The sequence below is a fragment of the Grus americana genome, chromosome 1, assembly GCF_028858705.1.
Source record: "Grus americana isolate bGruAme1 chromosome 1, bGruAme1.mat, whole genome shotgun sequence".
NCBI classification, from domain to species: Eukaryota; Metazoa; Chordata; class Aves; order Gruiformes; family Gruidae; genus Grus; species Grus americana.
Window position 1 is genome coordinate 115,725,421 of NC_072852.1, and position 12,697 is coordinate 115,738,117.

A 12,697-nucleotide genomic window follows, 5' to 3' on the forward strand; every position below is an offset into this window, starting at 1 on the left:
ACAACCTTGCATTTGACTGTCTGCAGTATTTTTCTGGTGTAAATGTGACCTTCAGAAGTGATCTTAGCCAAGTAGCTGTAAGAAGCAGAGATCCCACCCTGAGAAATGGCCTGGAGGAGAATGTCCTCACGTCCACGCCCTGGTTCCCTTCGGATCCTCCCATCAAAGGCACGGGTTTGTCCCCCACAGCAGTACAGCATGAGATTGTTTCTCCATATGTCTTGGGGGAACATCTCCCATCTTTTATATTAATATTGCTGAAGGATCCTCTATGGGTTTGGGCAAATGACGTGTTTACCTATTACGCCAATCCTTTCAAGTGTTGTTATTCCACCTCACCATTTATCGCTGGAGGGCCACAAGTCAGTCCGACCGTACAGAGCTGGCTGATGCCATCTTACCTTGAAGAAGGTCATTGTGGATCCATCTCTAACAGCCCCATACTCTATCTTGGTTTGCTTCGCCAAATCATCTGCTGAATCAATGGGGGATTCCATCCTCTCCACGGTCAGGAAGGCAGCCAGGTTGGCAGTATAGGATGAGATTATGATTAAGGTGAAAAACCACCATATTCCTCCAACTATTCTGGTAGAAAGAGCTTTGGGCATCAGCTCTGATCCTGTTACAATATCATCAAAACAATCATATTAAAATGATGCTGAAAGATGCCTTTCCTGATTACCACAGACTGTTTTTAGGCACAGAATGCTTTTATGAGCTGTAGTATGATAAAATGATTTAAACAATAATCTCACAGATGCACAGCTAACATTTATAATGGTAACACACTGTGAAGGGGATGTATGTCATGATACCTGACAAATGGAATTATCTTTGAGTCTAAGCCCCATTTACATCTCTGAGCTACTGCTCATTGTGACGTCAACCTCTTACATCCCCAGCAAGCTATACTAGTATTTTCATCTGTTTCCTGAATCCCTTTTTGCCAGTATACAGTAATCAATTTTTTACACAGAGATATTTAGCAGAACGCTTTTCTGCTTACAAGCTACCTGTCAGAAACACCCTACAAGAAAAACCTGCCCTGTGCCTCCTATCCACATACCTAAGTAGAAATACGGTTCCAGTGTACCTGAGCTCAAAACCCAGAACACGTCTTATTACAAACATAATTTACATTTGAAAATTCAGAGGGCGAATGGACGTATCCTTTGGATCTACAGGGGAATGCAAAGTTTTGGACAGTGTATTTAACACTCGTTATTGCTGAAAAGTTTTTAGCAGATCTGCCTGCATGTCACACTGACAAATAGCGAAGTGATCTGCCATTGTCATAAACCCCCCCCAGAACGGCATGGGTGGGTGTTAAGTGCACTGAAATGGCTTCTAAACAGCTCAGACAAACTGAATTTAAGCAACACAGGTACTTGTATTTCTAAGCATTTCATTGCAGGTTTTATGCTGGTTTGTTTTTTTTTTTTTCCTAGAGGCGTCCCCACTGAACGTAGCTCATTTTGTGGGATTCAAGGATCTGGTTCAGCAAAGCACTTTTAGACAGCCACTTGAATACTTTTGACTTCAAAGTTAAACCTTTGCATAATTATTTTGTTGATGAATGATGGACTTAAGAAAGTACTTAAGTGCCTGTGAATGGAGATCTCAGCACATAAAGTTTTGATGTGACAAACATAGCTCTATTACTGGAAAAACGTGTTGGCATATTATCTCTCCCCAGCTATTTAATGATTTCTGTAAGAAATTTATACATCTTACAGAGAATATTTTCGAACTTTGTAAAAACTCAGAATGTGACTTTTGGGGCAAAGACCAAAAGGGTAAAAACTTTCCAAACAACCAGCAAACAGATTTAACTTAGCTTTGTAAACATATAGACATGTCTCTTAAAGGTCAAAGCTAAGCATAGCCCAAGGGTTTGAGTAGGCTGACAGAATTGCCAAACTGCAAGAGCAGATGCTGTGCCTGCGCAGCCCTGTGCAGCCCTGGTGCTGCATGGATTTCAAATTAAGCCAGCAGTCTAAAAGCAAAAACTCTCACTTGAAATTCTCAAGCCCAGATGTACCCGTTTCAAGAGCTGTAGCTCTATCTAGGTTTATGCCTGTGGTCTGTTGTACTTTCTTGCTTTTCTGACTAGATTTTTTTCTTTTTTTAATACAATGAAATCTTTTTCTTTTTTTGTATTGTTGCTCTCCGGAAAAGTGTGTGTTTATTTCTAAGCTGGGGTTGACCTGCAAAAGCTGCCTTCTAGGAGTGCTGATTCAGGTCATCCTGAAGGTATTAATTTTTTTTAAGCTCAGAGAGCTACACAAATGTAATTTCTAGACTTGGACCCTGATGCAATACCTAACTCTGACATTTACATCCCAGTAACGCATAATAGCCAGCTACCTTGCAGATGTCTTAACAATCAACCATGAAATCTGCCGACGCAGCCTTACGGCGGCACAAGAGAGTAGATGGAGAAGCCCTGTGTGCTGAATTTGTGGGGTGAGATGCCAAACCTCCTGTGATTTCCTCTAGCAAAAAGTTGTTTGTGAAAAAGCAGCAGAATACATTCAGTTCAATTAAGTTCAAGACGCCACAGTCTATTAATTATGCAGTGAGCTACGGTTTTGCTTTTGTGAGGTTCTGAGCACACTCTGCTCCCAGCTGAACCAAGCGGGCCCAGCATCTCTTTTGATCACTCCCATGATTATTTCAATGTTCACCTTTTTGAGGGCCTTGATTCCAGCAAAAAGGATTAATATATGCCCCGTGCTCACCGGCTTCGCCCCACGCGCCCTCCTTAACCAGATACTCCTGGTCTGACCCATTGCCTGGCTGAACTAGGGCTCTGACAGATAGCTTTCCCTTCTGAAAGTGATAGTTTCTCTGAATGAATTGGATGGAATGTGCCCCGTTTGGATGCTTTCAGAGTATGCGTAAGACATCTGAGACTTTCAGGGGAAAAACAGGGGAAGTAACGTCTAAATAAAAACATTGCTAGCAAGACTCGGGGTCAGAGACAATACTTGCTGAAGTCTCTCTAGTGCCTTTTTATGGCAGACATGACAGCCAATCCTGATCCAGACTTTGCTCACGCTCTGTAGAAAAGAGAAAGTCTGATCATCACATTTTAAAATTTAATAACAAGTGGCTTCCAATCAAGCATAACAAGCAGCTGCTGCCAACAAGAAAGAGCGTAACGCTAGATGCGGAGTTTCACAACCATTCACGTCATGTTCAAACTCTTCACATTAATGATGATGCACTTACAATCACACGCACCACAAGGTTGTACATGGAAACATTTGTGTTGCCTTACAAATGTTTTTTCTTTCCTTCTTTGTTTCTTTCATTTTGTTTTTTATCTTCTTGAAAGACAAGCAGAGTCTGGTTGGGGCTGACTGTCATGTACCCAAGGTAGTGGTAACGAGCAGACACTGCATCCCACAGTTTGCTGTGGATGATGGTAAACTCCAGAAAAAGGCAGTACATCAAAACACAAAATCCTGGGGCACTTTCACACACAGGGCAATCACAGTTATATACACACACCTGCCTGATACTGTAAAACCTCAGCCTGTGTTTTACTGATAAATTGGAAGGACAGCAAAACAAAACAAACAAACAAAAAAAAAAAGCAAAACAGAACGGCTCTTCCTTCATCCAACCTCCTTCAAAGTCATCTCTGTGAGGAAGCCCTATATCCTGGCAATACGTTAGTGCACCAATAAAAGCAAGTGCATCTTAGGTACAACGCAAACTTTATTCTCTACCATATCTAGGGAAAAAAAATCTTCCCTACGTTTTTTTGTACTGCTACTCATGTCTGTTAAAGAGGGAAGAATAAACTGTACCTGGATGAATGCAGAGATGGTTTTATATTCCTTACTTAAATGTTTAGGAATTTGTTACCAAGGTACTGCTGGGCTTTCCTCTGGATTGCCATTTTGGTTGTTGTCGTGGGGTGGGGTTTTTTTGTTCAGCTTTGATTCAACTTGAAATGTTTGTCAGAAAATATTTTCATTCTTTTCAGTGAACCCCAGTTTTGGAGAATAGTGATTTAATTGGAAACCTTAGAATATACACGCCATAAACAAATGTGTTTAGTACACATATCTGTTTGACTTCCCACATGGAGAAAGCTTCACTGCCCTTCCTTGTCAACTGAGTAAAATGTCAGCTGTTTCCAAAATCATCAGCAACAGGGACTTGTGACTGGGTTAAGTTAATGCTTCTAGGGTTGGATGCATTTACAGAAGGATGGGACTCATACCTGCAGAAAAGCCATAAAAAAAAGGTTTGGTTTTGGTTTTAAACAAAGTGTTTGACAAGTGCCAACAAACTTAACAACCCTTCTGAAGAAAGAGCATCTTTTTTCTTTGGCAGGTAAAACAGTTTTTCTAGGGTAGCTAAGGCTGTTACTGTTTCCGTTGGGATGGAGCCCAACATTCTCCTGGTGGCAAACCTCTTATACCAATAAAGTCAACTTCAGCATGAAGTACATTATATCCCTCTTGCGATTATTTTACACTTCAGCTCCAGAAGCTCCTGTGTGGCCCTGTCTGCTTCCCTTCCTCTCGGATGCCTCCCCTCCTTCCTCCTGCTGCAGCCCTATTCTGGGTTTCACGGGTTCTCCTCCTCTGCCTGCTCCCGGTCGCAGTGGCACGTCGTTTTCTTCCTTTCTTCTACTGCTTAGTTTCTGAGATCAGGTTTTACAGTATACGCTGTATTTACAGAGGGTGGAGTTTACCAGCACAGAAGCCCTTGAGCAGACTGTGGGACGTGTGCGATAACGAAGTGTAACCGGTGTACCTTGCTGCATGAGAGCTCCAACTCCAAACCAGAAACTATTTAGTAAAGTAAAATTGTTTTCCACCACATCTGAGTCTGGGTTGCACGGGTGGGGGTTATACCATTCATATGGTGTAAACCTGTGGCAGTTAACAGAAACAATCTGTAAACATCAAATAGAGCACACACAGCAGCAGCAGCAAACCTGCTGAACAACGCACAAAGAGAGGAAGTTAACGAAGGAAACAAGAAAAAGAAAACCTCAGCTGAAAGGCTGTCCGCGGGACGTCTCGCAGCTGCCTCGTGCAAGCCGTGGAGCAGCGCTGCAACGCCAGGAGCTGTTTTCGCAGTCCTGGGTCTAGCGCAGGGCTACTCCCTCACTCCTCCCGCTCCCGGGTTAGAGCCGCCAAGGCTGAGGCCCCCGCAATGCCCCACAGCTTCCCTGCCCACACCGCTGACGGACAGACACACAGACATTTGCAGGGGCGGGGGGACAACTGGAAGCCACGTAGCTGCTCCTTGGTGAAGGGTTTAGAAAATAACGAAGGAGTAGCAGCCCTCTAAAGGCAGCCGTGGTTAGCTGTCTGTAGTTGAGGTGCCGGATGCCGACCGTGCTCTCCCTGCGTGAGGCTGCCGCGCCAGCAGAAAAAAAGGCTGCCGATGGTCTGAAGGCACTGGGGAGCAATTGCAAGCCATAAGGCCACGCTGTCGGCGTTGAGGGGAGAGAGTCACGCAGAGGATCACCTTTAAGGGAAGACGGCTGCTCTGTTCCCCGCGCACCATCCTGCAACAGCAAACTGTGCCCCTTCTGCTCTGCACGACGCTTGGCAGAGTTACATTAAGGACCGTTTCTCCCCAAGGTACCTCGCCTGCTGTTGCTTCCCACTGCTGTGTGGCTTGCTGCATACTTTCTCATGAAGTTTATGAATATAGCTTTAATTGACAATGTCATGCTAATACATTTTAATTACTGTTTCAACAATATAATTAAGTATTGAATTTATGCATGGTTGCAAGCAGAGTGCCTTGCTTAGCTGAAGTAATGAACTCTGATAGTAATGAACCCACTAAATGAAACAGTAAGTAGCTTAGGATGCCGTTAGCTCCACAATATTACCATTACTAGCACGATAGTATTAAAAATCCTAAGAAAAGACGCAGTTTTCAGGTTCAAAATACAACAGTTCTGCATACACCAGTTAAAGGAAAAGCAATCACCAAGTTGTATGTTTCAAATTTGTGCTAGAATAATGGAACCAACTGTTGTGTAGTAACAAAATTGTTTCCAACTCAGTTCGTGCACGCCTGGGGAAACACATCCTTAACGAGAGACCCAGAATTGTGACCCGTAGGTGGCCTGAGCTGCCAACCGCCAGAGAAGAGAAGCGGTCCCATGCTGAGCCTTCGCTCACGGGGTCTGGGAGTGTTAACGTGGGACAGTAAGAAGATGTACAAATAACTCTGCCTGACCTGACTGGGAAGCCCAAGGCTGGGATCTTGCATCATTTCAGACAACGACCACGTTCAGTAGGTTGGACGCAAACGTCTCCATCACCGAAAGAGCGAAAAGGCAGTTGCTAGAAAGTGGCAATGAACCACTGGCCGCAAAACTCTTTCTGCCGGACTTGAAAGATTTTTATAGCGCTGGGTATATATTTTAATGTAGTACTAGGGTATATATTTCTTTTCACCTTGAAACAAAAGCTTATTTTCTTCTTGTGTTTCTATTGCTGTGCTGAGCTCTAAGAAGAGGCTGGCTTACAATTCTGCTCTATTTCACTGCTCAGGCCTTCTGGTTTCCTGGCCATTTTCCCCTGGTTTTCTCCCTCTTTGGACCTTCTGCAGTATCTATGCTGAGGTTTCTGATAAAGATGAGATGCTCAAGGTCTCATAAGCACCTTTTTATACAGGCTCTCTCTGACTTTATTCACCACTGGTGGTTACCTCAGTTACCTATCTCTATCACTGACATCAACACCACAGCTGATATGGCATCAGCAGTAAAGGGAAAATTTGGCAGAAAACGCCTTGTTCATTCACTGCCAGCATACTTAGGAAAAGAGCTTTGTCGGTCTGTAACCCTTCGCGGTGACAAAATCTTCAGTGTTTGAGTTTAAAAATTAATATAACAATGACAGTGCTACATAAGGTTCGAAGACAAATGAGAAATTATTCAGCTGCTGAAAAGTCTGAAGAAATAAGAGGAAGATTATCCCAGTCTGTGAAAATTATTCCCAAGTATTTGTCTTCCATGAACTGATGTTTAATTTACTATGGCAGTGATAAGAAGTGGATGCTTCCTGAGGTTCTTACACCCAATCTAACCAATATTTGCTGAAACACTTCACAAATCTTATGGAAATTTTGATGTATTTGCAGACATGAACAGGTTTAGATGTGGACTGTAAGAATGGCTTAGCTTCTTGGAGTAAATTAAAATTTATAAATTCTAAAGTAAATTAATATGACATGTAAACACAATTTGGTGTACTTCTTCAGCCTATATAGTTGTGATCTAATTAGGCACTGTTTTTAGGCATCAGTTCAAAAAAAGGATTTGTGCCAGAAAAAATTTAAACATTCAGAAAATTATATGTTAACTGTTTTGCTGAACTAGTACGTTCTTTTCCTCTTTTCCTAAAACAGGTGGGTTATGTGAATGGTATGTAAACGTGATATACTTAAGTTGTTAGAAGTCGGGTTTTGTGCTGTGTATTATGAACGTGTGTGGGTCTATACTTCCAGTGACATGTAACCTTTTAGATAATTTTAGCCACATTTGACAAATGGGTAGAGGCCTAAGAGGTTATTATGCTCCTGCACGTGTTGTGAAACATTGAGGTAGTAGCTCCACTAGGAGAGAAGCTGCAGGATGAGCTCACAACTCGCTATGTATCGGTTAATCTGCATGGGAAAGATCGCCTATAAATCCTTCAGCTGCAGGGAAAGCAAACACACAGGCAAACAAACTTCAATTGGCGATCACAATCCACCATGAGACACAAATCTGGAGGGAAATCAGGCTTCATTAGTTATGCTGCTCCTGGAACTACTGCTTTTTAGAAAGATTTCAGAAAGAAAACATAACACAGTTACACAGGGCAAACCTATGGATTTACCCAAAGACTACACTGTGATTTGGAGCAATATTTAACAGCCAGGAGAGTAAAGCAAACAGGTTTCACAGCTGATGATTTGTGAGCACTGAGCATTTCCCTTTGGTTTGCTCCTGGCCGAGCATCTGCGTGTAGGCAGCTCTGTGAGCAGACAGAGGACCCCGATGCTTATTTATTCTTGCAAACTCGATGCTGTTATTTTAAATAGAAGCGCCGAGGATAATTTGGGCTTTGTTTTCCCTTCAGCCTGTTCTGAGGTGGAGAGGACTGGGGGATGTTTTTAGTCGTGGCACACAGCTGCAGAAAAGTCAATCTGTCACAGTCAAGCAGATTTAATATTAGTCATGAATGAGATCATGAAGTGCGTACAGTAAGAGTTATTATTTATGGTACAGTGAGCCACTGCAAGAGCTTGTGGGGAGTCATGACTAACTGTATACAGTTCCAGAGCTGCCAGGGATGGATGAACTCTTTCTTTTACCTAGGGCCAACGCTAATAAGTTAACCCATGACCTCTCCTCCTCTAATTGCCTCCTCCTTCTTCACATTCTCCGCAATTTAATGAAAAAGGCAAATCCCACAAATTTCTGTACTTTGGTACCTGTATAGAAACAGGCAAACAAGCAAATTATTCACAGAAGTTGTCCACCTGGAACAAGTGTTGTCCAGAGGGCCACAGAGAAATGTATGTCTGAGGCCAGTTACTCTACGCAGAACTGCTCGTGTCAATAAAGGTTTTGCAGGGCTGTGTCTTTTGATTAAAAGAAAACAGTGAATTGGAAGAAAAGCAGCAAGAGCTTAATTTGACCTGGCTCACACAGAAGTGGAAGTCAGGCACAATGTTCTATATTAGCAGAATTAATGATTCAGTTTACAATTATTTTGTGACCTTTGAATGAGGAATATATACATTGGACTATGTACAATATAGCTGACTTCTTAAAGTTGAATGCCATCATTTGCAATAAAACCTGCAGCATTTCTGTCACTTTTGCTGTGATGCGAATGTGTGGAATTCCAATAATACATCACTTCAATTCTTACATTTCGTAGTATAAATGTTTTCTCAGGCTATTTTCCATATATTTTATTAATGTGGAATATATTGTTGTATATGCAAAACTATACATAACAGAAGCGGGGAAAGGCTTAATTAGGGATCCTCAGTAAAAAGAGCCAAAACATGAATCGCTGTGAAGCACTAATAAAAATATTTATGTTTTAATTATAAAAAGGAAAAAATGAAGGATAGGATGAGATCAGATAAACAGAGTTGGAAATGAAATTCCAAGGCCGCTATCTGGAGAAAAGGACAGTAACCATACTAGTTTGGAGTCCAGGTTTATTCAGGAGTATAGAAAAAAATATGCCTCAAATGACCAGTTTCCTCTGACAAGTTCCTAAGTTCATTTTCTTTCACGCTTGGTTTGCTCTTGTTCAAAGCCCTAGAGCAAGTGACTCCCAGACCGTGGTCCCTCATCTCTGGGGCCACAATAAGTCCCTTGTATCCAGTTTGTGAAACCATTTCAGCTGTCTAGGGTTTTTAAGGTAAAGTCCAATGATAAGGGTTATAGAGCGCTCTGCTGGCCCTCTGGAGATGTGAATGTGGCCCACTGGTCTGGAAACTTTGTGAGTGACGCACCTGCCTTTGAGAACATTATGAGCTTTGGCCTCATTTGGAAAAGTGGTGTGTATGTGCTTATCTCCTGCTGGTTTTGAATAGGGACTTCACCGGGAGCCTGCCACTGGCAGGCAGGGTGCACCTCAGGACAGCGTTGGGAGAGAGCCTTGGGTACACATCACCTTGCAAATTGTCCTTTCAGCTTCCTGGGCACATCATCTTGTATTTTCAAAGGCAAATGAGCTGAGCTAATTAACATCCTTCAGCAAAAATATGTTCACTTCCTCTTTCTTACCTTTTAACTGTATGCACTGTTAGTGGAACAGAGAAGTGCTTACATGCAAGTAATACAAACTGCTTTTCAACATGTAATCTGCTGAGGTGTTGTGTACTAACAAAGAAGGGCTGACATTTCATCGGGTGTTTCTCTCCATTCAGCCCTTAAGGAAAGGAAAATCTCATCACATTGCAATATATAAAAGTGATAGCAGTGTTGATGTGAAAATACCGAGAGACCTTCTAGGGCGTTATGTTTTAGGACTGGATAAACCCCTCAGGATAGTATTATACTATATCTACTTTGCAGAGCTCATGCAACACCTATGGGAGGAGAGGTAATTAATATGGATGTATCTAAAATTACGTCTTCGACTTACCTTGCAATGACAAAGAGGACGCAACTGACTCCAAGGCAGGCTAGGAGAACATACATCCAAATATCAGGAGAAAGAGGGTTTAGAAAGGAGAATACACCAGGGTTTGTCCCATTGGGCTTCCGGTACAAAATACTGATTCCCAGCGTCATGAAGGGCTTAGAAAAATCAATTACTTTCTCTCTTACATAGGTAATAGTGAGAGGAGCAACTGCCAGATCAGCTTTCTGAAAACACAAAGGGGAAAATGCTCGTTCTTTTTCATGTTCAGCAAACACTCTACGATTCCTTCCATTTTTCCCCTCAAGTATTAAAAACTAAACCAAATTTGACTATAAATCTGAAGCATGCGACAAAATTTAACATTGCTAGGGTACTGTTTGGTACATGAACACGGTACAAAACCCCTCTTTTCTCTTTTTGCAGTCAGAGGGAGATTTGTGACTTGCATGTGAGCGGAAGCTCAGCCTTTGCTGTTGGAGTTTGCAGCCAAGGGGTGGGCAGCCAGCGCAGTACCCGTTACCCCACCTCAGATGGAGGTTCCCCCCAACACCCACAAAACTGTTGGTTGAGACATACCGATGTGACTTCCTACTCTGACAAATGGCAATAAAGACAGACCAGTGGCTCTAAAAAAATGAAAACTAAAGCAAACGTTTCATTTGGGCTGGCTTCATGTAAAATACCACAGGTGAAAGCAGAATAAAGAGAGAAGGACTCAATCTTACATGATCTATGAGTTCTTTGACCATCCCATTCCACTCTCCTTTGTCATTCTGGGCTCCATATTTACCATCAGAAACTAGTTTGACCTCATAGATGAAGCCTAAAATATTTGACAGCTCCTTTAGTAAGTCCAGGCAATAACCCTCGAATCTGTCATTTCCATACAAGGGCTTGTCAGACTTCTTGTACATAACATAGGGATCTTCCTACAGAAAAAGACAGTAGACACGTAGCAATAAAAATGAGATTTGTTTTGGATTATGTCAGTTTCTCTAAATTATGTTAATATTTTATAAATGGATTGCAATTAGATGGAAACCAGTAATTTACCGTGTCTATTAAAAGCTGGTTTAGGTGTGTTAACAAATTGACTGAATCAATTAGTGATAAGCATAAGGGCCCTAATTTTCAGTGGAACAGACCATTCATAGCTCCCAGGAGCTTTAATTAAAGTAGTGCTCAGCAGCTCCAAAATCAGACCCAAGATCTGTACTCTATCTTGTCCCACCCTAAGGGACAGGAAGGGATATTGAAGGAGAAGCCTAAATAACAGAAAAAGCACCATAAGGGGAACCTATAATTTTATATTCTGAGAGAAATAAATCCTTGTTGGAAAAAACCTTCATATGTACAGAACAGCTGTGAGTTGAGCAGGTATTCACATAAGAAAATGGTGAACAGCATAGGTAGATTGCAAAGTACATTGTTGCTTTTCTTTTTAAAGGATTTTGAATAGAAGAAGATCTGGGCAAGCAGGTTTCTGCAGTTTAATGTGGCAAAAGACCTCCGGCAATAGAAAAGGAGTGTAGAGGGAGTCTTTGAGCTCTTTCCCTCCTCCTGAGGAATTAGGCAAAATAATTGAAAAAAAGTTGCATTACTGGCCAGGGGGAAAGCACAAGGCAGAGCAACTTGTGAATACTCAGTTGCATATTTCCCATTAATCATAGTAAGGACATAGCTCAATCTGTCTATCCACTGTTTGCTACTCTCTTTCAGTCCTCTTCATCTCATTTTCAGTAAAAAGGAAGGATGTATAAGCACTGACTACAAAGCTAAGTATTTGTGTGTGTGTTAATTCTTCTGGGAAGACAAGTATGCAGGGTTCACCTCTGAAATATTGAAGTAAGGTAAACAATTTTGGAGGCGGAGGTTCCCGAGAGTCTTTCACTGGCAGTGGGGTACTTTTGAATCAGTCTTGTGGACAGATAAATGTGTATGTCAATTCTGAGTCTAAATGAAAAAAAAAAATGCTTGAAAACAGGCTAGTTTAACAAAACTTTGTTTAGTGTGGAGGAAAACCCGCGGAGCACAGGGTGGAGGCGGCAAATGTGCCCGCGGCGAGCCCCGCAACCCACCATCAGCAACGCCTGAGGTGTCACCTCCGCCCAGCGAGGCTTACCAAAATGGTGGTGACGATAAGCGTCCGGTTAGCCAAGGAATCCGTGATGTTGGTCGATCGGTCCTTGTTGCTGTCCGTCATGTTAAGGCCACTGTATGAGTTCCAAACCCCAATCTGCACAGAAGAGAGCGGGTGAGCGGCTGCCCGAGCCGAAACATTTCCCTAAATGCTCACCGCCTGGGAAGAGTGCGCACTGGCTCTAGTCACCACAGAAAGAGACACCAGCAGTACGAAATGCTAGAGAAGGGAAACGGCTGTAGGTCTGAGTAAGGCAGCAACATCAAATGGCTGATTTAGAAAACACAGGGAACATACCGCCCTTTCAAAAGCAGGTGGAAATGAATGAGCTGTAAGAGTATAAGGCATGTCAATACAGTGGTGTAGTACCCAATTTGCTACAAAAGTGGAACACGTTGGCTTTGTTTTC

The 12,697-nt window shown here is 42.4% G+C and overlaps 1 protein-coding gene across 6 annotated transcripts in view; it reads right to left on the reverse strand.

The window, feature by feature from the left end:
* Positions 1 to 12,697, reverse strand: part of GRIK1 (glutamate ionotropic receptor kainate type subunit 1) — a 170,680-nt gene that overhangs the window by 21,303 nt on the left and 136,680 nt on the right. For 3 of the 6 annotated variants that reach the window (XM_054806112.1, XM_054806129.1, XM_054806121.1), the window contains exons 9-13: positions 12,271 to 12,384; positions 10,874 to 11,077; positions 10,149 to 10,372; positions 4,777 to 4,895; positions 402 to 619 (exon numbers count right to left, since the gene is read on the reverse strand). In XM_054806112.1, the coding sequence (XP_054662087.1) occupies positions 402 to 619; positions 4,777 to 4,895; positions 10,149 to 10,372; positions 10,874 to 11,077; positions 12,271 to 12,384 (879 nt within the window). Of the gene's footprint in view, positions 1 to 401; positions 620 to 3,892; positions 4,238 to 4,776; positions 4,896 to 10,148; positions 10,373 to 10,873; positions 11,078 to 12,270; positions 12,385 to 12,697 lie in introns of those variants that run through there. The other 3 variants (XM_054806136.1, XR_008574344.1, XM_054806151.1) reach the window with 3 other exon arrangements.